This window comes from Myxine glutinosa, chromosome 11, assembly GCF_964187855.1.
Source record: "Myxine glutinosa chromosome 11, kmMyxGlut1.1, whole genome shotgun sequence".
In the NCBI taxonomy this organism is placed as follows: Eukaryota; Metazoa; Chordata; class Myxini; order Myxiniformes; family Myxinidae; genus Myxine; species Myxine glutinosa.
In genome coordinates, this window is record NC_136271.1 from 83913014 (window position 1) to 83939821 (window position 26808).

Sequence of the window (26808 nt, forward strand, 5' to 3'; positions counted from 1 at the left end):
CTTTGAACAAAGTCGGCAACAGAAAATTCTCACAGCCAATATATTTGGAACATCACTATATTAAGTATTCACCTTTTAAAAGAAGGAAGACATCATTACAAATAACTATATGCTTGTTTGTCCTTCCTTGCAACATGTGCAAGCACAAAATGTATCCTCAATGTTTGTTTAGAAATAAAGAACAATCAACTGGAAGCTTATAGTTAGTTAGGCAATTAGTTGAAACTCATTTATCTCCTCTTTCGGAATCATTTTCGTCACCTCCAGGGTTGTGGCCTGCGCCAAAGGATGTGCACAATGAAACAAATGTCACCTTCAGCATCAGAAACAGGATACATAATTTGAACACTTTTAAACCATTGCAAATGCCAGTTATCTGGGCATATCATGATTGATCTTCCCTAAATGTCTTCTTCAATTGGGTAGACACATGCGTATGGGAACAAATGAAGGCAACACTGGTCGAGCTTGAACTAGCGGAGAAACCTGATCTGCCAGAACATGTTGAAAATCTCAACAAAGATTTATTACATCCTGGTGTTGGCTTAGCGGTTAGGGTGCTGACTTGGGATCCTAGGATCCTGGGTTCAAATCCCGGTCGATTGCTGATTAACGCCAGGGGGGTTGACTCAGCCTGTCATCCTTCCGAGGTCGGCAAATTTGAGTACCAGCTTGCTGGGATGAATGATCACGGTGTGTACCCTGATTTAGAATAGGTACACCGTATCCCTGCGCATCGTAAGAGCGTGACCAAGGGTTGGCGTCAGGAAGGGCATCCGGCCATAAAAACATTGCCTCAAACAGGGAACCATGATTGTCATGGGGCCCGCAAGGCTAACCCCCGCTCTAGCGGGGAAAATGGCCTTAAAACGTTCATTCATATTCAATCATTCATCTACTCTCTCAGATATATATCTATCTATATATCGACATATCTGGGCAGTCTAAATTGTCACTGAACTACTTCCTCAAACTTTTGTTTTTCGTGGTTGTTATGTGTTTTTAATAACGTGGCTGTGAGGTGTTTTGAATCACGTGGTGGTGAGGTGTTTTTAATTTCGTAGTGGTGAGGTGTTTTGAATTACGTGGTGGTAAGGTATTTTGAATTACGTGGTGGTGAGGTGTTTTTAATTTCGTGGTGGTGAGGTGTTTTGAATTACGTGGTGGTGAGGTGTTTTGAATTACGTGGTGGTGAGATGTTTTGAATTACGTGGTGGTGAGGTGTTTTGAATTACGTGGTGGTGAGATATTTTGAATTACGTGGTGGTGAGGTGTTTTTAATAACGTGGTGGTGAGGTGTTTTGAATTACGTGGTGGTGAGGTGTTTTGAATTACGTGGTGGTGAGATATTTTGAATTATGTGGTGGTGAGGTGTTTTGAATTACGTGGTGGTGAGGTGTTTTGAATTACGTGGTGGTAAGATATTTTGAATTATGTGGTGGTGAGGTGTTTTTAATTTCGTGGTGGTGAGGTGTTTTGAATTACGTGGTGGTGAGATGTTTTGAATTACGTGGTGGTGAGGTGTTTTGAATTACGTGGTGGTGAGATATTTTGAATTACGTGGTGGTGAGGTGTTTTTAAATACGTGGTGGTGAGATATTTTGAATTACGTGGTGGTGAGATATTTTGAATTACGTGGTGGTGAGGTGTTTTTAATTATGTGGTGGTGAGGTGTTTTGAATTACGTGGTGGTAAGATATTTTGAATGACGTGGTGGTGAGGTGTTTTTAATTTCGTGGTGGTGAGGTGTTTTGAATTACATGGTGGTGAGATGTTTTGAATTACGTGGTGGTGAGATGTTTTGAATTACGTGGTGGTAAGGTGTTTTTAATTTTGTGGTGGTGAGGTGTTTTGAATTACGTGGTGGTAAGATATTTTGAATTACGTTGTGGTGAGGTGTTTTTAATTTCGTGGTGGTGAGGTGTTTTGAATTACGTGGTGGTGAGATGTTTTGAATTGCGTGGTGGTGAGGTGTTTTTAATTACGTGGTGGTGAGGTGTTTTGAATTATGTGGTGGTGAGGTGTTTTGAATTATGTGGTGGTGAGGTGTTTTGAATTATGTGGTGGTGAGGTGTTTTGAATTTTGTGGTGGTGAGGTGTTTTGAATTACGTGGTGGTAAGGGAATTTGAATTATGTGGTTGTGAGATGTTTTTAATAACGTGGCTGTGAGGTGTTTTGAATCACATGGTGGTGAGGTGTTTTGAATTTTGTGGTGGTGAGGGATTTTCAATTACGTGATGGTGAGGTGTTTTGAATTACGTGGTGGTGAGGTGATTTGAATTATGTGGTGGTGAGGTGTTTTGAATTATGTGGTGGTGAGGTGTTTTGAATTATGTGGTGGTGAGATGTTTTGAATTACATGGTGGTGAGATGTTTTGAATTACGTGGTGGTGAGGTGTTTTTAATTTTGTAGTGGTGAGGTGTTTTTAATTACATGGTGGTGAGGTGTTTTTAATTTCGTAGTGGTGAGGTGTTTTGAATTACGTGGTGGTGAGATGTTTTGAATTACGTGGTGGTGAGATGTTTTGAATTACGTGGTGGTGAGGTGTTTTGATTGAATTACGTGGTGGTGAGGTGTTTTGAATTACTTGGTGGTGAGGTGTTTTTAATTTCGTCGTGGTGAGGTGAGGTATGTATAATTACGTGGTGGTGAGGTGTTTTTAAATCACATGGTGGTGAGGTGTTTTGAATTACGTGGCGGTGAGAGGTTTTGAATTACGTGGTGGTGAGGTATTTATAATTATGTGGTGGTGAGGTGTTTTTATTACGTGTATTATGGCTGTGAGGTGTTTTTAAATGACGTGGTGGTGAGGTGTTTTTAATTTCGTGGCTGTGAGGTGTTTTTAATTTCGTGGTGGTGAGGTGTTTTTATTACGTGTTTTATGGCTGTGAAGTGTTTTCAATTTCGTGGTGGTGAGGTGTTTTGAATTACTTGGTGGTGAGGTGTTTTGAATTACTTGGTGGTGAGGTGTTTTTAAATGACGTGGCTGAAGTGTTTTTAATTTTGTGGCTGTGAGGTGTTTTTATTACGTGTATTATGGCTGTGAGGTGTTTTTAAATGACGTGGTGGTGAGGTGTTTTTATTACGTGTTTTATGGCTGTGAGGTGTTTTTAATTTTGTGGTGGTGAGGTGTTTTTATTTCGTGTTTTATGGCTGTGAGGTGTTTTAAATTTCGTGGTGGTGAGGCGTTTTTAATTTTGGGGTGGTGAGGTGTTTTAAATTGGTGGTGGTGAGGTGGTGGTGGTGGTGAGGTGGTGGTCGTGGTGAGGCGTTTTTAATTTCGGGGTGGTGAGGTGTTTTAAATTGGTGGTGGTGAGGGGTTTTGAATTACGTGGTGGTGAGGTGTTTTAAATTACTTGGTGGTGAGGTGTTTTGAATTACGTGGTGGTGAGGTGTTTTGAATTACGTGGTGGTGAGGTGTTTTGAATTACGTGGTGGTGAGGTGTTTTGAATTACGTGGTGGTGAGGTGTTTTGAATTACGTGGTGGTGAGGTGTTTTAAATTACTTGGTGGTGAGGTATTTTAAATTACGTGGTGGTGAGGTGTTTTGAATTACTTGGTGGTGAGGTGTTTTGAATTACGTGGTGGTGAGGTGTTTTGAATTATGTGGTGGTGAGGTGTTTTGAATTTTGTGGTGGTGAGGTGTTTTGAATTACGTGGTGGTAAGGGAATTTGAATTATGTGGTTGTGAGATGTTTTTAATAACGTGGCTGTGAGGTGTTTTGAATCACATGGTGGTGAGGTGTTTTGAATTTTGTGGTGGTGAGGGATTTTCAATTACGTGATGGTGAGGTGTTTTGAATTACGTGGTGGTGAGGTGGTTTGAATTATGTGGTGGTGAGGTGTTTTGAATTATGTGGTGGTGAGGTGTTTTGAATTATGTGGTGGTGAGATGTTTTGAATTACATGGTGGTGAGATGTTTTGAATTACGTGGTGGTGAGGTGTTTTTAATTTTGTAGTGGTGAGGTGTTTTTAATTACATGGTGGTGAGGTGTTTTTAATTTCGTAGTGGTGAGGTGTTTTGATTGAATTACGTGGTGGTGAGGTGTTTTGAATTACTTGGTGGTGAGGTGTTTTTAATTTCGTCGTGGTGAGGTGAGGTATGTATAATTACGTGGTGGTGAGGTGTTTTTAAATCACATGGTGGTGAGGTATTTTGAATTACGTGGCGGTGAGAGGTTTTGAATTACGTGGTGGTGAGGTATTTATAATTATGTGGTGGTGAGGTGTTTTTATTACGTGTATTATGGCTGTGAGGTGTTTTTAAATGACGTGGTGGTGAGGTGTTTTTAATTTCGTGGCTGTGAGGTGTTTTTAATTTCGTGGTGGTGAGGTGTTTTTATTACGTGTTTTATGGCTGTGAAGTGTTTTCAATTTCGTGGTGGTGAGGTGTTTTGAATTACTTGGTGGTGAGGTGTTTTGAATTACTTGGTGGTGAGGTGTTTTTAAATGACGTGGCTGAAGTGTTTTTAATTTTGTGGCTGTGAGGTGTTTTTATTACGTGTATTATGGCTGTGAGGTGTTTTTAAATGACGTGGTGGTGAGGTGTTTTTATTTCGTGTTTTATGGCTGTGAGGTGTTTTAAATTTCGTGGTGGTGAGGCGTTTTTAATTTTGGGGTGGTGAGGTGTTTTAAATTGGTGGTGGTGAGGTGGTGGTGGTGGTGGTGAGGTGGTGGTCGTGGTGAGGCGTTTTTTATTTCGGGGTGGTGAGGTGTTTTAAATTGGTGGTGGTGAGGGGTTTTGAATTACGTGGTGGTGAGGTGTTTTAAATTACTTGGTGGTGAGGTGTTTTGAATTACGTGGTGGTGAGGTGTTTTGAATTACGTGGTGGTGAGGTGTTTTGAATTACGTGGTGGTGAGGTGTTTTGAATTACGTGGTGGTGAGGTGTTTTGAATTACGTGGTGGTGAGGTGTTTTGAATTACGTGGTGGTGAGGTGTTTTGAATTACGTGGTGGTGAGGTGTTTTAAATTACTTGGTGGTGAGGTATTTTAAATTACGTGGTGGTGAGGTGTTTTGAATTACTTGGTGGTGAGGTGTTTTGAATTACGTGGTGGTGAGATGTAATTGTCCCAAACTTCGAGTCTGCACCTACCCCTCCTTGTCAGGTTCACTATGTTTTTTCGTTCAAAATCATGGTAGATTAGCAAACCTATACATTTTTGGAAACGTTATTACATGGAAAATCTGAAAATCAATGTTTACATTTGCCAATTCCGACTAATTCGATTCGACCAATTCGACCAATCGACCAATTCCATTCGACCAATTCGACCAATTCGACCATTCGACCATTCGACCAATCGCTTCGATCGACCATTCGACCATTTCGATCGATTTGATTCGATTCGATTCACCGAATTCGATTCGATCGACCATTCGACCAATTCGATTTGCCAATCAATTTGACCGACCTTTGCTTGTGTGGAACGGACTGTGAAAACGATGCGGACTATATTGTCGGATACGACACACAGGACAGTGATGACGAACTCTAAATGCCATATTCTGTAATCGTGTATGTTTGATGCCATTGACTGCCTGTGTAGATGTGAAGTTATACTGACTGCATGTGTATATATGATTTTGCTGACTGCCTGTGTATGTTTGGTGATATGAATTATTGTGACACATTTTGATGTTATTAACTGCCTGTACAAAATGATAACATGTATTTGATTATGCAACTTATCGCGAATATAAAGACAGTATTTTGCAATTCAAAACCTTTGATTCGTGTCTTACCATTCCCCATAGCACTAATTTGATACTTTCATTGGATTCCTTGTCCCTGAAAATATAGGTTTAGTATATTTTAAAAAGTTTTTAGGGTAAGTAGAGGCAGAAATAGAACAAAATATGTATTTTACAGTGGCCATTTTGAAAATCCAAAATGGCCGCCATACAGGTAACTCTCCAAATGTAAACATTGATTTTTAGTTTCCTTATGCTATAACCTTTCCAAAAATGTATAGGTTTGCTAATCTACCATGATTTGGAACGAAATATAATTTATTGACATAGTGAACCTGACTATCTATCTATAATTCCAGTAATCTCTGTCTGTCTGTCTGTACGTTTGTTTGTTTGTCTGTGACCGCTGTTTCTCGACAACCACGGGTCCGATATACTTGAAACTTGCCAGGTATATTGCTGGGGACCCGAGGATGTGCCTTTTCAAGGTTTCATATTAATCGGACAATTACTTACCGAGCTATGTCCAAAAAACGATTCAACCAATCAGAGAGCAGCGAACGATCGCGTGTGCCGAACGTGGCGGGCACACTCTGCCTCGGATGGCACATTTGAGAGCGTATTCATTTATTTCACGTTTGCAAACTATGTTGGCGTTAAACTATGTTTTACAACTAATAAAAACGAATTTGCGATTCATTCGCTTTCCTGCGCGTTTGTGTACGCGATGGCGATTTCTTTACCAAACTCCGGAAGCCGTTCGCTTTGGACCGAACCATTTCATGTAAATAGAGGGGGGGGATTGTCACCACTCGCAAGCCGTTCGCTTTGGACCAAACCATTTCATGTAAATAGAGGGGGGGGGATATAATTTTAGATATATATATAGTACGGGCATGCCCTAGTCTATCTATAATTCCAGTAATCTCTGTACGTCTGTACGTCTGTACGTTTGTTTGTCTGTGACCGCTGTTTCTCGACAACCACGGGTCCGATATACTTTTAACTTGCCAGGTATATTGCTGGGGACCCGAGGATGTGCCTTTTCAAGGTTTCATATTAATCGGACAATTACTTACCGAGCTATGTCCAAAAAACGATTCAACCAATCAGAGAGCAGCGAACGATCGCGTGTGCCGAACGTGGAGGACACACTCTGCCTCGGATGGCACATTTGAGAGCGTATTCATTTATTTCACGTTTGCAAACTATGTTGGCGTTAAACTATGTTTTAAAACTAATAAAACCGAATTTGCGATTCATTCGCTTTCCTGCGCGTTTGTGCACGCGATGGCGATTTCTTTACCAAACTCCGGAAGCCGTTCGCTTTGGACCAAACCATTGCATGTAAATAGAGGGGGGGGATTGTCACCGTACTCGCAAGCCGTTCGCTTTGGACCAAACCATTTCATGTAAATAGAGGGGGGGGATATAATTTTAGATATAGATATAGTACGGGCAATGCCCTAGTATTATAAAGACTTATAAGAGCTATTGTTCTTCCTTACAGCGGTTGAAAAATAGATCCAAAACAATGAATCTATAAATGAATGTGATAGGGATAACATCCTCAATTTGAATACGTAATTTAATTGTGGGTAAAGGAATTAATTCATTGTAGTGGATTGTTAACAGCAGCCTGAAATGTCCTGAGAGTGTGCATCCATATAATCAGAAATCCCAGATTTTTAAAGTTTGGTAGAGGTCTTATGTGTAAGAATACTTGCTTGGTAGATAAAAAAAGGTACTGCGTGTTGGCAGCCACTTTTGCGGCTATTTAGGCCAAACAAATTGGGAGAAAATTGTAATTCAATATCTAATTTACAGATGGCTATTTGTACAGTTGGTAAGGAAAATTATTGGATGAGAATTAGATGTGTTTATAAAATGAATTTGTTGACCCTTTGAAGTTCATTATAATAATAATAATAATAATACATTTATTTTGTATAGCGCTTTTCAAGAAACCAAAAGACGCTTAAATTATTCGAATTGTTGTTCCACTAGCATTTTGAGTTCAAATTGGAAATGGTTTGGTAGAGCTTTGGTTGAAACCTTTGGTTACAGTGTTTTGGAACAAATTGGTAAACCATATGAGGTTGATGAGAACAGAAACAAATGTGGACCCAAAATAGAACGACTTTTATGTTGACATGAATGTGGAGATAAAAAGATTGAATTAAGTAATGTTGTAAATGAGTACAGTTGAGTTAAGATAATGGCATAACGAAAATGTTATGAATTGTGTCAGTTTTACAAGATCAGTGAACTCATATCACCACAAGTTACACACCATGAAAATTTAAGTAATATAGGGTATAATTTGAAGATCACTTACTTGTAGTTAACATTATAGAATCAATTACTCATGTTTAAAAAAAAAAAAGTGGGAGAAATATCATAATAATACATTATGCATAGTTTGTTTGTTAAGTATAATTTATTGGGAATTAGACATTCCTGTTTGTGATTTTAATCATATACATTCATTTATTAATGCATTTATTTTCTTTGAGTAGTGTTAAAATAACTGCATGAGTTTAATTTTTCAAACTATATTAACCTGGAAGCAACTTTCAATGCTATTCTTAGTTTAGTAGTAAAATACGTACCTGATTTGGATATTATTCGTGTAAGAAGAATAGAAATGAATATAACTTTTTGAATGTTTTAAGGAAAACAATAAATTGTCAAATGTGAAGCTGTTATAATATACATGATCATTGATCATGGTGATTTCATGTTAAGATGTACCCTATCTGATTCAGTGTGTGTAGAGAGCAGATTTAGATGTGGCTGAGTAAAGGATAAGACCAGATCACATCTCAAATGGAGTGATAACGGAATTGGGAAGAAGTTCAAGAAAGAAAATTTGTGGCTAAAAATGAAGTTCATCTTGGCATACACCCTCCTTCTCAAAGAATGATGAAGATATTCTCCTTTGTAAAATTGGAGACGGATGCTTACCTTCACCAAGGAAAATTTATGTGACCATTTGCCTGGATCACACTGAAACATATGGAAGAAAGGCGATCACTTACTTTTGTTCAAATGCCTCGAACATTCATCAAGTCAGCAATTGCAGGATGGCGACATCTTGCCTGCGACTTCTACGGAATGCGGTGACGTGTGTCATCACTCTACCAACAACTGGAGAGCCAGCGTGGAGCTCTAAGTGGACGGCTGTGCTTTTCCTCCACAACAGCTGTGCACAATTCTGCTGGAGGCTCCTGGTATGGACCATGGACAACTTGAACACCATGGTCCTAACATCGTTGTGGATGCATCTGGCATCTCTGTTCCACATCTTGCTAGTCAACCAACATCACATCAACACTTGCTCCATACTCATGATGAGTGAGGAGGCAAGTCGACTACAACTGGACGAAGGCCTTGTTCAAATCTACTATGGCTCACAGCAAGAGTGGCAAGGATGCTACATGCAGAGCAGGGTCAGTTTATGACTCCACCCAGCTTTCACAACAGCGGAAAATCCTACGCGAAATAGTGTAGGTGCTATGAAGACACCAGAAGAAAATGTTTCATACTTGAATTTCAAACACGAGTGATCAGCCTCTTCTCTTCTTTTCAAAACACAAAAGTCAATATTTGTTTTGAAGCAAAATGTACTGCCAAATGTTGCAGATGCTTTATTATTTTTAAATGGTGAATTGAAATTATTGTGGTAAAGGTGAAGTGTTGTATGCTTTATGCAAATGAAATGAATTGCATTCTCAATATGGAAAGAGCCAATGAACAAAGAAATGTTTTGTGATCAGATTCTTCCAGGATGACGGTGTATGCTTATGTATGAAAAAATTGGATTACCAAATTTGTGGTTTGAATATTTAATAGGTTGATGTTTAGATTAATGGTTAATATAAACAAAAATAAAAAAATGAGATATTGTGGGATAATATATACATTCATATATATTATCAGTATATGTTAATATTGCTAAAAACAGTTAAATTGCATCTCAATGTGAGCTTGTGTAAAATGGGTTTTTAAATCGTGCAGCTTTGGGGTGAAATTAGCGGGGGTAGAAAAGATCAAGGTTTTGGATGGGGGAAGATAAGAGATTTTTTTTTGTATACTGAATCGAGGCTCATGAAAGAGCTAACATTTATTTCACAAACAAATCAACCAGACAAACAAAACATGTTTTGTAGATCATGACATGGTCAAAATAAAAGATACGTCGTAAAAACCCGGCCGGAAGTCTAAGGGATGTGGTGTATTGGGGGGCACATCTGCTCTGTGAGGCTGGAAGTTCAACTGTCCCATCCAGTTTTTGATAAATTTGTATTGACCTGCCCTTCCAGCTCGAACTGATAATTTAAAACAAAATATATATTTGTACTCGGTTCCTTTTTATTTATATGTGTTGGGTTCTGACTTCTGATTTACAGTGTACATTCAATCAAAGCATGAAATATATTTTGCCGCTCTCCCCCACCAATCACCCCATCCCCCCCTCCACCATTCCCCCCAAGATCCCCAATCCACCATTCCCACCCTCCCTCACTCCCTGAAAAAGCAGACATGGTCAAAGATGCCTCGCCCTCTGAAACAATGTGTGGATCGCAGGGCGCTGTTTGGAATGAATGCTGTTTGGAATGAAAATAGAGATATTGAGGTTAAATATGAATGAGGAAATGACGTGAGGCTTTTTACATTCTAACCGTGACATTTGTGGATTCACCATATGCAGATTCGCCATCGACTGGGTATCGAACCATTCAGACTGGGTACATTTTTGTGCAAGTCATTCACGAACCGGCCGTCCATGTTCGACTGAAGGTTGCACAATAATGTGGAATTTTTTGGTTAAACGGTTTAGCATTCACCATTTCCGCATTTTTTTTTCTGTATACAGAGTCAAGGTTTGTGTAAGAGCTAACACATTAAACATGAAAACATGCACTGACACATAGAACATACAAAAAGGGAGCAGGAGACACAACAGTAGGACGGAGAGGGAAGCACACTAGCACAACAACAGTCGAAACAGGGACATCGGTAGATCTGGGGAAGGGCGGGGGCAGGGGGGCAGGGAGGGAAGGGGTGGAGGAGTACACAGTATAAAGCAAATGAACACTCCAAGGAATTTCAGGAATGATGTCGGATGTTGAAAGAGTTAGATTTGGGGTGTTTTAACGAGGGTAGAAAAGATCAAGATTTTGGATGGGAGAATATAGAGATGGTGGTGAACAGTTCTTTTTTTTAATCTGGAGGGAGGAGAGGGATTGAAGAGAGTGAGGGAGTTTGTTCCAGAGGTTGCAGAAAAGAGAATGAAAGAGTGAAGGTGAACAGAGAGTCTTCATTTTGGCAGTTTCACCAGAAGAGGGTTGCTGGCAGATCTTGTGCATCCTGTAGGAATATTTTGGGGGCAGAGCACAGATAGAGCAGGGGGAGCTAGGAGTAGAGTAGTCGGTAGGAGACAGAAAGACCACCAACCTGCCTGCGGTGAGAGTGAAAGATCCTCAGAATCATTTTCATCGCGGGACATTCCAATGATTCTGAAAGCTTTGGTTTCTACTGTGTGAAGCCGAGTGAGGTGGGAAGCAAGAGCACCAGCCCAAAGGGGAGAGCAGTATTCCATTGAGCTGCAGATGGAAGCTTTGTCTGTGGTGAGGAGCTCTGGTGTGTCCAGAAAGGACGATGCACGACGGAGGATGGCTTTGGAGGTTAGTGAGACGTTGAAGTCTCCCGACGTTGGCGTTGACCGTCTCCCTGTTGTCTCCCGATGACTGGCTAGTGAGAGTGTGAGACTTGTCAGGATTGAAAGACATGTTTTTTTTTTTTTTTTTTTTTTTTTTTTTTTTTTTTTTTTTTTTTTTTTTTTTTTTTTTTTTTTTTTTTTTTTTTTTTTTTTTTTTTTTTTTTTTTTTTTTTTTTTTTTTTTTTTTTTTTTTTTTTTTTTTTTTTTTTTTTTTTGTATACAATATCGAGGCTCGTGAAAGAGCGAACATTAATCACACAGAAAGACAAACCGACACATAAAACATATAACATAGGGAGCGGTAGACAAGATGGGGAGAGAGGGGGAAGGACACAAACACAACATTTGAGAGCAGGGACCGAGAGACATGGAGACATCGAGAGATCTGAGAGAGGGCGAGAGCTTTGGGGGGGGGGGGGCGTGGGAAGGGGGCAGTGGGAGAGGTATAAAACATATGGACACTGCCAGGACTTCCAGGAAAGAAGTTGGAATTTCAAACAAGGTGGATCTGGGGTGAATTAGCGGGGGTAGAAAAGATCAAGGTTTTGGATGGGGGAAGATAAGAGATGGTGGTGAACAGCTGTTTTAAAGACCTGGAGGGAGGAGTGGGATTGAAGGGAGTGAGGGAGTTTGTTCCAGAGGCGGGAGAAAAGAGGAATGAAAGAGTGAAGGTGAGCGGAGAGCCGAGATTTCGGCAGTTTAACCATCAGAGGGTTGCTGGCAGATCTTGTGCGACCTGTAGGAATATTTGGGGGACAGAGCACAGAGAGAGCTGGGGGTGCAAGGCCGGAGAGGAGTCGGTAGAAGACAGAAAGACCACCTACCTGCCTGCGGTGAGTGAGTGAAAGGCCCTCAGAGATAGCTTCATCGCGGGAGATTCCAATAATTCTGAAAGCTTTGGTTTCAACAGCGTGAAGCCGAGCTAGGTGTGAGGCAGGAGCACCGGCCCATAGGGGAGAACAGTATTCCATTGAGCTGCGGATGAAAGCCTTGTATGTGGTGAGGAGCTCAGGTGTGCCGAGGAAGGACTTCGCACGACGGAGGATGCCCAGTCGGCGACTGGCTTTGGAGGCCAGCTTGGAAATGTGGTTTTCCCAAGAAAGATCATGGCAGATAGTGAGACCCAAAATCTTGAGCGACAGAACTTCTTGGAGAGGATTGTTGAGAAAGTAGATGGGAGGGTTGTCCAGTCGATCTTTTCGGAGAGACATAGTAAGAGTGTGAGATTTGTCAGGATTGAAAGACATGTTCCACTTGTTTGACCAGTCTGTGATTTTGTCCAGGTCTTCAGAGAGTGAGGAGGCAGCAGACTGCCGATCTGAGGGAAGAGGAATGGAGCGGCAGAGAGTGGAGTCATCAGCAAAGAGATAGAGAGGATTTTCGAGAGAGTCAGAGAGATCATTGATGAAGACCAGAAAAAGCACGGGGCCCAGAACACTGCCTTGGGGAACTCCAGCCTGAACAGGAAGAGGAGATGAGAGAAACCCATTCAGGGCCACACGTTGACGACGACTAGAGAGGAAGTCCGCCAGCCATGCGTGGAGATTTCCATGGATACCAAAGGAGGAGAGTTTGGTGAGCAGAGCGGGGTGCCAGACCGTGTCGAAGGCACGTGATATGTCGAGGGAGACAGCTCTAATTTCCTGTTTGGCATTGAGGACCTCCATCCATTGTTGAGACAGCAGAAGCAGCATGTCCAGAGTAGAGTGACCTGGTCTGAAACCAAATTGATGATCAGAGATCAAGCCATTGGAGAAGAGGAAAGATTTCATATCAGAAGCAATGATGGATTCCATGACTTTGCTGATAATTGGGAGAAGGCTGATTGGTCTGTAGTTGCTAGGATCTGTTTTTGCACCTTTTTTGTGCAAAGCGGTGATGTTGGCTGATTTCCAAGCAGATGGCAGTTGACCTTGAGCAAAAGAGAGGGTGAAGAGAACAGAGAGAGGGTGAGATAGAGCAGCAGAGCAGGATTTTAGGACCCGTGGGCTGATGCCGTCGGGTCCAGTTGCAGAATCAGAGTCGAGGGTTGACAGAAACTTTTCCACCTTGTCAGGAGGAAAGGACACGGAGTCCAGGAGCAGCAGGGTACGACTGGGTATGGTGGGTACAGAGAGGGATGGGTTTGGGACACAAGATTTAGAGGCAAACACAGAGTTGAGGCATTCAGCTTTTTCACGTGCGGAGTCAGCTGTGTAGCCGTTTGAGGTAAGGGAGGGGATGGAGGGGGAACAAACACCAGAAACGGATTTGACCAGACGCCACCAGGATTTGGAAGAGGGAGACAGATAAGAGAGTTCGGTCTTGAGAACGGAGAGATATTGTTTCCTGGCTCTCCTGAGGGTGGACACACACTTGTTTCGGGCTTTGTGAAAGGAAATGAGATTTCCTTCCGTTGGATTTGCTTTCCAGGAGACGAAGGCAAGTTGTTTCTGGGCAACAGCCTCACCACAAGATTCCGTGTACCATGGACGGGAGGAAGGGTATGACAACTGAAGACGAGATGGGATAAATCTGTGCATGAGAGAGAGCAATTTACTTTGGAAGAATTCCCAGGATGAGTTGATGTCAGAGGTGGTAGAGATGGGAGACCAGTCCAGATGATTGATGGCTGCTTGAAGACCGTGCCAGTTGGCCTGAGTGAAATGCCAGACTCGTCGACGCTGAGCAGGCTCCCTGAGGATGGTCAGAGAGATGTCCACTTTAACAAGGACATGATCAGATGATCCGATCGGAGCAGAAGAAGAGCAGCAGACATTTTCAGGGAAGTTAGTCATAACCAAGTCCAGAAGAGAAGATGTTCCGTTGACTGAGATCCGGGTCGGGAAATTGACAGATTGTGTCAGTCCCAGTGAGTCGCAGAAGTCCTTTGCTGAGGAGCCATGGCTGGTGAGAGAGGTACCCACACCCAGCCAACTGGCATGATGACAGTTGAAATCACCACATATGAGGAAGAGAGAGTTGGGATGAGTAGATAGAAGTTGGTCCATATCATCAGACAGCGAGATGTAGATGGAGTCATCACTGTTTGGTGGACGGTACAACACACATATGAACAAGAGGTGGGAGCGAAGGGGAAGCCGTAGCCAGAGGTATTCCTGGGGGTGAGGTGGAGAGAGTGCAGTGCAGGGCGAGTGAGGAAGAGAGTTTTTGATAAAGATAGCAACCCCGCCTCCAGGACGAGGCTCAGGTCTATCATACCGGAGGAGGGAGTAGCCCGGGAGAGATACTATGGAATCAGAGACATCATAAAGGAGGAAAGTTTCTGTTAAGCAGATCACGTCTGGTTTGACAGAAGCAACCTGTATGGAGAGATCAGTTAAGTTTGAACGAAGGCCCCGGATGTTTGAGGTCCATACCGTTAATGAAGAGGAAGGGGGAGCATCAGATACAGAACAGGGGGGAGGAGGGGTAGGGTAAGATGTGGAAGAGGTGGAAGAGGTAGGGAGAGCTGTTGAAGGTGTGTCAGAGATTTCAGAATAGCTCGGAGAAAGGGAAGGATGGGGCGGACAAAAGGTTTGATGGTGATTGGGTGAGCCACAATGAGGTGTTATTTGAGGAGGGGGAAGAGCGAGGCAGAAGGTTGGGGGAGATGGAGGTGAGAGTTTGAAGGGGGAAGAAGCGGGGAGGACGCTTTGAGGAGGGGGAGTGAGCGGGGGGAAATTGAGAAGCAATGAGGGTGGGGAGATTTGAAGGGGAGGGGTGAGGGGGGAGTTTGGGAGGGAAGGGACAAGGGGAGGGATTTGAAAGGGATGGGATATGGGGGAGATTTGGAGGGGAGGGGTGAGGCAGGAGTCTAGGAGGGGAGGGGCGAGGGGGCGTCTTGGCGGGGAGGGGTGAGGGAGTAGTTTAGGAGGGAGGGGGCAAGGGGGGAGATTTGAAAGGGATGGGTGATGGGGAAGATTTGGAGGGGAGGGGTGATGGGGAAGATTTGGAGGGGAGGGGTTATGGGGAAGATTTGGAGGGGAGGGGTGAGATTGGATTTTTGAAAGTGTACGATTTATGGGAAACGAACATTTATTGCAAAATGAGTTTCTTGTGACCTTCGAGTTAAAAATACGTTTAAGGACGCTGGATGGAGGATGGAGTGCAGGAGAGTTTAGGGAATGTAGAACAAAGGCACTATAGGAGATGGATATTTTTTTTGGGATGAATTGATTTGGTGAGCAAGTCGAAAGCAGCCTTTTAAAGAAGAAGAAGAAAAAGGTGTTATAAAATATGACGGAATACATAACTTGAGGGGAAAGTGTAAACATTGAAGGTTAATGAGTGAAAACTATCTGGGGAAATGGGGGAGAAACACGTGGTCGAAGAACGAACGAACGAATAAGAATGAATAAACGAATGAGAACAGAGAAGGAAATGTTTTTTTTTTTTTTTTTGAGTTGAGATTTACACAAGGAAGTAGGCTATGGGTGAAAAGACTGGGAATACAGAGAACGAAAGTTATTGGATCACAAACGACGGACCACTGAGAGAAAAACAAAGCCTCAAGGTTGTACAGTGCACACTGTACAAGGCCTTGCTCGCGACACGGCAAACAGACGATCAATTTATGAAAGATAAACACCGAGAAACAACCAAAGTTGCACACAATAACTTCACACACCGAAAGATAAATACAGTTTCGACAAAATACAATTGTGAACAGACTTAACTTCGAAAAACGTGGAGACCGTGTGGGGCTTCGAAAATCCCTGCCGCCGTCTCCAAGATGATATATATCTCCTATGATGTTGCTATGATGATGATATATGTTGCACTTGTTTTACCAGTTTGTGATTTTATCCAGGTCTGCAGAGAGTGAAGAGGCTGCTGCCTGCTGCTCTGAGGATGAGAGATGGAGAGGCAGAAATTGGAGTCATCAGCAAAGAGATAGAGAGGATTTTCCAGAGTGGGAGAGATCATTAATTAAGACCAGAAAAAAGCACAGGGCCCAGAACACTACCTTGGGGAACTCCAGCCTGGACAGGAAAGGGAGATGAGAACATTCCATTCAGGGCCACACGTTGACTACGACCAGAGAGGAAGTCTGCAAGCCATGCGTGGAGGTTTACATGGATACCATAAGAGGAGAGTTTAGTGAGCAGGGTGGGGTGCCAGACCATATCGACGGTATGTGATTTGTCAAGGGAGACAGCTCTAATTTCCTGTTTAGCATTGAGGACCTCCATCCATTGTTGAGACAGAAGCAGCATGTCAAATTGAAGTTAAGGTCAAATTGTGGTTTTCGTGAATGGTCAAATAATTTGTACGAGGTTATCATTCAAATGTAAATACTGCATTTCGTAGACCGCACAAGAAATATTGAGTTCAACAGGACTGAATGTCACTAAGATGTCCCTTTTTTAAATGAGATCTCATGTAGCTTTGTGTACAGCTGGTTGATTAATTTCCTTTAAAAAATGGCCCTTTTCCACGGTCTATCAGTGGCCTATGCTCTGCGACTGTTGCATGTAATCACAGAGATTATGCTTTTAAAATGTATGTTCATATATACAGTGAGGATAAGGTTCAGCTAGATGGGAAGATGGCGTGAATGGCAGGGCAGGCGGCGGGGCTAAATAGATGCCCCCCACAACCAAAGATTATCCACAAATCAACAAGGACCAGTTTCAAAGCACGACGACTCCACATTGAACAGTCACTTGTCATTGTAAACCAGGCACTGCAATTTAAAAAATTCAAAGAGACAGGTAAATGTCCCATTTCAAAAGCAGCAAAGACCAGACTAATCAAACAAAATAGTGATCGGTGCAATGCCTCCTATAAAACGGCAGCAAAACTCAAAAGTTTATATTGTAGAAACGATTATGGCTGACTGTGAAACAGTGTGAATGCCACAGTGGGTGCCACAGTATCTTTACTTCCGTGGAATTGAATGCCAAATACGAGACAAGGATTACTACTATATGACACGCACCTCAGTTAATCAGGTTCCAAAAAAAATGGTTCGGAGATTACAATCACATAAACGAAAGGAAAGGATGCATTAAAACGAACCTGCCCTTCACAACCTGGCTGTAGAGCTGCAAAGCCTCTTCGGTGAAGCCCCGTCGCTGCAACACATAGGCCATCTGTACGTGGATCACCGAGAGCTCATCTTGAAGCTCTTCCTCTGCCACATCCTACCAATACCACCACCACAATCATTATTCAGGTGATGGCACAACTCACAGTATTTCCAAGCTTCAAGGATGAATTACAGGCTTCAATTAAACTTGCCAAGTAGTCAGGTTCACGATGTTAACAAATATAATTTCGTTCAAAATTTTGGGATTAGCAAACCTGTACATTTTTGGAATCTTCAGAGCATGGAGAATCCGAAAATCAATGTTGGCATTTGCACAGACACCTGCATGGCCGCCATTTTGGATTTTCAAAATGGCCGCCATAAAATACATATTTTGCGTGATCTCGGCTTCCAGTCAACCTGGAAACTTAATTAAATATGCTAATCCTATGTTTTCTGGGTCAAGGAATCCAATAAAGGCCTCAAAATAGTGCTCAGGATTATAGAAAAGCAACAAACAAAGGTAATTGAAAACCATTGTCTTTATATTTGTGATATAACTGTATTACATAATACATGATATTGCAAGTCCTTTGAAGTTATAGGTATGGGTTTATAAAGCAAGAAAGCAGCCTTGTTAGTATCAGATTGAACTATAAGTCCTATACACAGGATCTACGAGGTCTATACCGTTCAGGAATATGCTTTTACAGATCCTCATCACTGTCCTGAGTGTCATTTTCGCAAAGGTGTCGACGCAAATGCCAACATTAATTTTTGGATTCCTCATGCTCTGAATATTCCAAAAATGTACAGTTTTGCTAATCTCCAAAAAAATTAAACGAAAAAACGTAGTGAACCTGACAAAAGGTTATACACAAGGAAATAGAGGTGTCAATGGGTTGAATCGATCTGGTGAACGAGTTCTGGAAACTTTATGGTTCACAGTCAATTTCTTCTATTTAAAATAGCACACCCTCATTATATGCAGGTGTCTAAAATTCACTGATATGACAAGGTTATAAAAGCAACAAACCTGTGATACAATCAGATATCATGGAAAAACTGACACGAACTACCAATGCTTCATGACTTGTGGCACCAGGGTACAAATTGCTTGCCAATTGATCACCAATGGCCCTATCCAGAGAGTGGTAGAGATGTTTTGCCCTGATCTTTCCCATAATCTTTTTTGCCAGTCAGGCGGTACACTGGCAGTATGAATAAGCACTTTATACATCGGAGTCGTATTCCCAAAACTCTGTCCAGCTGTGATTTTCTTTTCAGACCTTCATGGTCATGCACCTGGTGCTTCATCTTTCTCCCTGTAGTGATGCATGATCTTTGATTCTCACAAATCATTTATGTTTAATGCATTATCTATAATGTTCTCGGATGTCGAAATGCCTCTTGTCTGCATGTTCCCCGCTGTCCCACTGACCGGTTGTCTGTCCTCTACCCACTGTCTTTTCGCTCTTCCAGAAGATTTGATTTCTGAAATTGAAGAAAATTAAAAATAAATTTAAGTAGTTAAGTAGTTAAAAAATGGCGGCACCGTTTCTTCAAATATTGTCATGAACGAAAGTACAAATAAGCAAAATACGTTTTATTTTGGTAAAACAGTACATTCTGATGATTTGGCAAAATGTGGCATCAAATGTGGCAAAAAAGAATGTGGCATCAAATCCCTTTCCCCATGCATATTACCCATTCTGACACCTCAACATGTGCACTGTTCCACATGAAGTCCTTCTTTACATACAACCTCCTTAGTCAAACCTCTCACTGCTCACCACATACACCATCCTCAATTCAAACTGTTCACCACATGCACCATGCTCAAGTCAAACCATTCACCACATGCACCATCCTCAAGTCAAACTGTTCACCACATGCACCATGCTCAAGTCAAACCATTCACCACATGCACCATCCTCAAGTCAAACCGTTCACCACATGCACCATCGTCAAGTCAAACCGCTCACCACATGCACCATCCTCAAGTCAAACCGTTCACCACATGCACCATCCCCAAGTCAAACCGTTCACCACATGCACCATCGTCAAGTCAAACCGCTCACCACATGCACCATCGTCAAGTCAAACCGCTCACCACATGCACCATCCTCAAGTCAAACCGTTCACCACATGCACCATCGTCAAGTCAAACCGCTCACCACATGCACCATCCCCAAGTCAAACCGTTCACCACATGCACCATCCTCAAGTCAAACCGTTCACCACATGCACCATCCCCAAGTCAAACCGTTCACCACATGCACCATCCCCAAGTCAAACTGTTCACCACATGCACCATCCTCAAGTCAAACCGTTCACCACATGCACCATCTCCAAGTCAAACTGTTCACCACATGCACCATCTCCAAGTCAAACCATTCAACACATGCACCATCCTCAAGTCAAACTGTTCACCACATGCACCATCTTCAAGTCAAACTGTTCACCACATGCACCATCCTCAAGTCAAACTGTTCACCACATGCACCATACTCAAGTCAAACTGTTCACCACATGCACCATCCCCAAGTCAAACTGTTCACCACATGCACCATCCTCAAGTCAAACCGTTCACCACATGCACCATCTCCAAGTCAAACTGTTCACCACATGCACCATCCTCAAGTCAAACTGTTCACCACATGCACCATCCCCAAGTCAAACTGCTCACCACATGCACCATCCCCAAGTCAAACTGTTCACCACATGCACCATCCCCAAACCAAACTGTTCACCACATGCACCATCCCCAAACCAAACTGTTCACCACATGCACCATCCCCAAGTCAAACTGTTCACCACATGCACCATCCTCAAGTCAAACTGTTCACCACATGCACCATCCCCAAGTCAAACCGTTCACCACATGCACCATCCTCAAGTCAAACCGTTCACCACATGCACCATCCCCAAACCAAACTGTTCACCACATGCACCATCCTCAAGTCAAACCGTTCACCACATGCACCATCCCCAAGTCAAACCGTTCACCACATGCACCATCCCCAAACCAAACTGTTCACCACATGCACCATCCTCAAGTCAAACCGTTCACCACATGCACCATCCCCAAGTCAAACCGTTCACCACATGCACCATCCTCAAGTCAAACTGTTCACCACATGCACCATCCCCAAACCAAACCGTTCACCACATGCACCATCCCCAAACCAAACTGTTCACCACATGCACCATCCTCAAGTCAAACCGCTCACCACATGCACCATCCCCAAACCAAACTGTTCACCACATGCACCATCCTCAAGTCAAACTGTTCACCACATGCACCATCCCCAAGTCAAACCGTTCACCACATGCACCATCCTCAAGTCAAACCGTTCACCACATGCACCATCCCCAAACCAAACTGTTCACCACATGCACCATCCTCAAGTCAAACCGTTCACCACATGCACCATCCCCAAGTCAAACCGTTCACCACATGCACCATCCCCAAACCAAACTGTTCACCACATGCACCATCCTCAAGTCAAACCGTTCACCACATGCACCATCCCCAAGTCAAACCGTTCACCACATGCACCATCCTCAAGTCAAACTGTTCACCACATGCACCATCCCCAAACCAAACCGTTCACCACATGCACCATCCCCAAACCAAACCGTTCACCACATGCACCATCCCCAAGTCAAACCGTTCACCACATGCACCATCCTCAAGTCAAACCGCTCACCACATGCACCATCCCCAAACCAAACTGTTCACCACATGCACCATCCTCAAGTCAAACTGTTCACCACATGCACCATCCCCAAGTCAAACCGTTCACCACATGCACCATCCTCAAGTCAAACCGTTCACCACATGCACCATCCCCAAACCAAACTGTTCACCACATGCACCATCCTCAAGTCAAACCGTTCACCACATGCACCATCCCCAAGTCAAACCGTTCACCACATGCACCATCCCCAAACCAAACTGTTCACCACATGCACCATCCTCAAGTCAAACCGTTCACCACATGCACCATCCCCAAGTCAAACCGTTCACCACATGCACCATCCTCAAGTCAAACTGTTCACCACATGCACCATCCCCAAACCAAACCGTTCACCACATGCACCATCCCCAAACCAAACTGTTCACCACATGCACCATCCCCAAGTCAAACCGTTCACCACATGCACCATCCTCAAGTCAAACCGCTCACCACATGCACCATCCCCAAACCAAACTGTTCACCACATGCACCATCCCCAAGTCAAACCGTTCACCACATGCACCATCCTCAAGTCAAACTGTTCACCACATGCACCATCCCCAAACCAAACTGTTCACCACATGCACCATCCCCAAGTCAAACCGTTCACCACATGCACCATCCTCAAGTCAAACTGTTCACCACATGCACCATCCCCAAGTCAAACCGTTCACCACATGCACCATCCTCAAGTCAAACCGTTCACCACATGCACCATCCCCAAGTCAAACCGTTCACCACATGCACCATCCTCAAGTCAAACCGTTCACCACATGCACCATCCTCAAGTCAAAGCGTTCACCACATGCACCATCCCCAAGTCAAACTGTTCACCACATGCACCATCCTCAAGTCAAACCGTTCAACACATGCACCATCCACAAGTCAAACCGTTCAACACATGCACCATCCTCAAGTCAAACCGTTCAACACATGCACCATCCACAAGTCAAACTGTTCACCACATGCACCATCCTCAAGTCAAACCGTTCACCACATGCACCATCCTCAAGTCAAACCGTTCAACACATGCACCATCCACAAGTCAAACCGTTCAACACATGCACCATCCACAAGTCAAACCGTTCACCACATGCACCATCCTCAAGTCAAACCGTTCACCACATGCACCATCCCCAAGTCAAACCGTTCACCACATGCACCATCCCCAAACCAAACTGTTCACCACATGCACCATCCACAAGTCAAACCGTTCACCACATGCACCATCCACAAGTCAAACCGTTCACCACATGCACCATCCCCAAGTCAAACCGTTCACCACATGCACCAACCTCAAGTCAAACCGTTCACCACATGCACCATCCTCAAGTCAAACCGTTCACCACATGCACCATCCTCAAGTCACACCGTTCACCACATGCACCATCCCCAAGTCAAACCGTTCACCACATGCACCATCCTCAAGTCAAACCGTTCACCACATGCACCATCCCCAAGTCAAACCGTTCACCACATGCACCATCCTCAAGTCAAACCGTTCACCACATGCACCATCCCCAAGTCAAACCGTTCACCACATGCACCATCCTCAAGTCAAACCGTTCACCACATGCACCATCCTCAAGTCAAACCGTTCACCACATGCACCATCCTCAAGTCAAACCGTTCACCACATGCACCATCCTCAAGTCAAACCGTTCACCACATGCACCATCCCCAAGTCAAACCGTTCACCACATGCACCATCCCCAAGTCAAACCGTTCACCACATGCACCATCCCCAAGTCAAACCGTTCACCACATGCACCATCCTCAAGTCAAACCGTTCACCACATGCACCATCCCCAAGTCAAACCGTTCACCACATGCACCATCCTCAAGTCAAACTGTTCACCACATGCACCATCCCCAAGTCAAACTGTTCACCACATGCACCATCCCCAAGTCAAACTGTTCACCACATGCACCATCCTCAAGTCAAACTGTTCACCACATGCACCATCCCCAAGTCAAACTGTTCACCACATGCACCATCCTCAAGTCAAACTGTTCACCACATGCACCATCCCCAAGTCAAACTGTTCACCACATGCACCATCCTCAAGTCAAACTGTTCACCACATGCACCATCCTCAAGTCAAACTGTTCACCACATGCACCATCCCCAAGTCAAACTGTTCACCACATGCACCATCCCCAAACCAAACTGTTCACCACATGCACCATCCGCAAGTCAAAGCGCTCACCACATGCACCATCCCCAAGTCAAACCGTTCACCACATGCACCATCCCCAAACCAAACTGTTCACCACATGCACCATCCTCAAGTCAAACCGTTCACCACATGCACCATCCCCAAACCAAACTGTTCACCACATGCACCATCCTCAAGTCAAACCGTTCACCACATGCACCATCCCCAAACCAAACTGTTCACCACATGCACCATCCCCAAACCAAACTGTTCACCACATGCACCATCCTCAAGTCAAACCGTTCACCACATGCACCATCCCCAAACCAAACTGTTCACCACATGCACCATCCCCAAACCAAACTGTTCACCACATGCACCATCCCCAAACCAAACTGTTCACCACATGCACCATCCCCAAGTCAAACCGTTCACCACATGCACCATCCTCAAGTCAAACTGTTCACCACATGCACCATCCCCAAGTCAAAGCGTTCACCACATGCACCATCCTCAAGTCAAACAGTTCACCACATGCACCATCCTCAAGTCAAACCGTTCACCACATGCACCATCCTCAAGTCAAACTGTTCACCACATGCACCATCCTCAAGTCAAACCGTTCACCACATGCAGCATCCCCAAGTCAAACCGTTTACCACATGCACCATCCTCAAGTCAAACTGTTCACCACATGCACCATCCCCAAGTCAAACTGTTCACCACATGCACCATCCTCAAGTCAAACCGTTCACCACATGCACCATCCCCAAGTCAAACCGTTCACAACATGCACCATCCACAAGTCAAACCGTTCACCACATGCACCATCCTCAAGTCAAACCGTTCACCACATGCACCATCCCCAAACCAAACTGTTCACCACATGCACCATCCACAAGTCAAACCGTTCACCACATGCACCATCCCTAAACCAAACTGTTCACCACATGCACCATCCTCAAGTCAAACCGTTCACCACATGCACCATCCCCAAGTCAAACCGTTCACCACATGCACCATCCTCAAGTCAAACTGTTCACCACATGCACCATCCCCAAGTCAAACCGTTCACCACATGCACCATCCTCAAGTCAAACCGTTCACCACATGCACCATCCTTAAGTCAAACCGTTCACCACATGCACCATCCTCAAGTCAAACCGTTCACCACATGCACCATCCTCAAGTCAAACCATTCACCACATGCACCATCCTCAAGTCACACCGTTCACCACATGCACCATCCCCAAGTCAAACCGTTCACCACATGCACCATCCTCAAGTCAAACCATTCACCACATGCACCATCCTCAAGTCAAACCGTTCACCACATGCACCATCCTCAAGTCAAACTGTTCACCACATGCACCATCCTCAAGTCAAACCATTCACCACATGCACCATCCTCAAGTCAAACTGTTCACCACATGCACCATCCTCAAGTCAAACCATTCACCACATGCACCATCCTCAAGTCACACCGTTCACCACATGCACCATCCTCAAGTCAAACTGTTCACCACATGCACCATCCTCAAGTCAAACCATTCACCACATGCACCATCCTCAAGTCAAACTGTTCACCACATGCACCATCCCCAAGTCAAACCGTTCACCACATGCACCATCCTCAAGTCAAACTGTTCACCACATGCACCATCCCCAAGTCAAACCGTTCACCACATGCACCATCCTCAAGTCAAACCGTTCACCACATGCACCATCCCCAAGTCAAACTGTTCACCACATGCACCATCCTCAAGTCAAACTGTTCACCACATGCACCATCCTCAAGTCAAACCGTTCACCACATGCACCATCGTCAAGTCAAACTGTTCACCACATGCACCATCCCCAAGTCAAACTGTTCACCACATGCACCATCCTCAAGTCAAACTGTTCACCACATGCACCATCCCCAATCAAACCGTTCACCACATGCACCATCCCCAAACCAAACTGTTCACCACATGCACCATCCTCAAGTCAAACCGTTCACCACATGCACCATCCCCAAACCAAACCGTTCACCACATGCACCATCCCCAAACCAAACTGTTCACCACATGCACCATCCCCAAACCAAACTGTTCACCACATGCACCATCCCCAAGTCAAACTGTTCACCACATGCACCATCCTCAAGTCAAACTGTTCACCACATGCACCATCCCCAAGTCAAACCGTTCACCACATGCACCATCCCCAAACCAAACTGTTCACCACATGCACCATCCTCAAGTCAAACCGTTCACCACATGCACCATCCCCAAACCAAACCGTTCACCACATGCACCATCCCCAAACCAAACTGTTCACCACATGCACCATCCCCAAACCAAACTGTTCACCACATGCACCATCCCCAAACCAAACTGTTCACCACATGCACCATCCCCAAGTCAAACTGTTCACCACATGCACCATCCTCAAGTCAAACTGTTCACCACATGCACCATCCCCAAGTCAAACTGTTCACCACATGCTCCATCCTCAAGTCAAACCGTTCACCACATGCACCATCCCCAAGTCAAACCGTTCACCACATGCACCATCCTCAAGTCAAAGCGTTCACCACATGCACCATCCTCAAGTCAAACCGTTCACCACATGCACCATCCTCAAGTCAAACCGTTCACCACATGCACCATCCACAAGTCAAACCGTTCACCACATGCACCATCCTCAAGTCAAACCGTTCACAACATGCAGCATCCCCAAGTCAAACTGTTCACCACATGCACCATCCTCAAGTCAAACTGTTCACCACATGCACCATCGTCAAGTCAAACTGTTCACCACATGCACCATCCCCAAGTCAAACTGTTCACCACATGCACCATCCCCAAGTCAAACCGTTCACCACATGCACCATCCTCAAGTCAAACCGTTCACCACATGCACCATCCCCAAGTCAAACCATTCACCACATGCACCATCCTCAAGTCAAACTGTTCACCACATGCACCATCCTCAAGTCAAACTGTTCACCACATGCACCATCCCCAAGTCAAACCGTTCACCACATGCACCATCCTCAAGTCAAACCGTTCACCACATGCACCATCCCCAAGTCAAACCATTCACCACATGCACCATCCTCAAGTCAAACTGTTCACCACATGCACCATCCCCAAGTCAAACCGTTCACCACATGCACCATCCTCAAGTCAAACCGTTCACCACATGCACCATCCACAAGTCAAACCGTTCACCACATGCACCATCCTCAAGTCAAACCGTTCACCACATGCAGCATCCCCAAGTCAAACCGTTCACCACATGCACCATCCTCAAGTCAAACTGTTCACCACATGCACCATGCTCAAGTCAAACCATTCACCACATGCACCATCCTCAAGTCAAACTGTTCACCACATGCACCATGCTCAAGTCAAACCGTTCACCACATGCACCATCGTCAAGTCAAACCGCTCACCACATGCACCATCCTCAAGTCAAACCGTT

General features: G+C 44.2%; 1 protein-coding gene across 2 annotated transcripts in view; it reads right to left on the reverse strand.

The window, feature by feature from the left end:
- The window catches only part of SRP72 (signal recognition particle 72), a 229400-nt gene that overhangs the window by 134446 nt on the left and 68146 nt on the right, over positions 1-26808 (reverse strand). For both annotated transcript variants that reach the window (XM_068131523.2, XM_078786825.1), the window contains one exon: positions 17426-17550. In XM_068131523.2, the coding sequence (XP_067987624.2) occupies positions 17426-17550 (125 nt within the window). The remainder of the gene's footprint in view (positions 1-17425; positions 17551-26808) is intronic.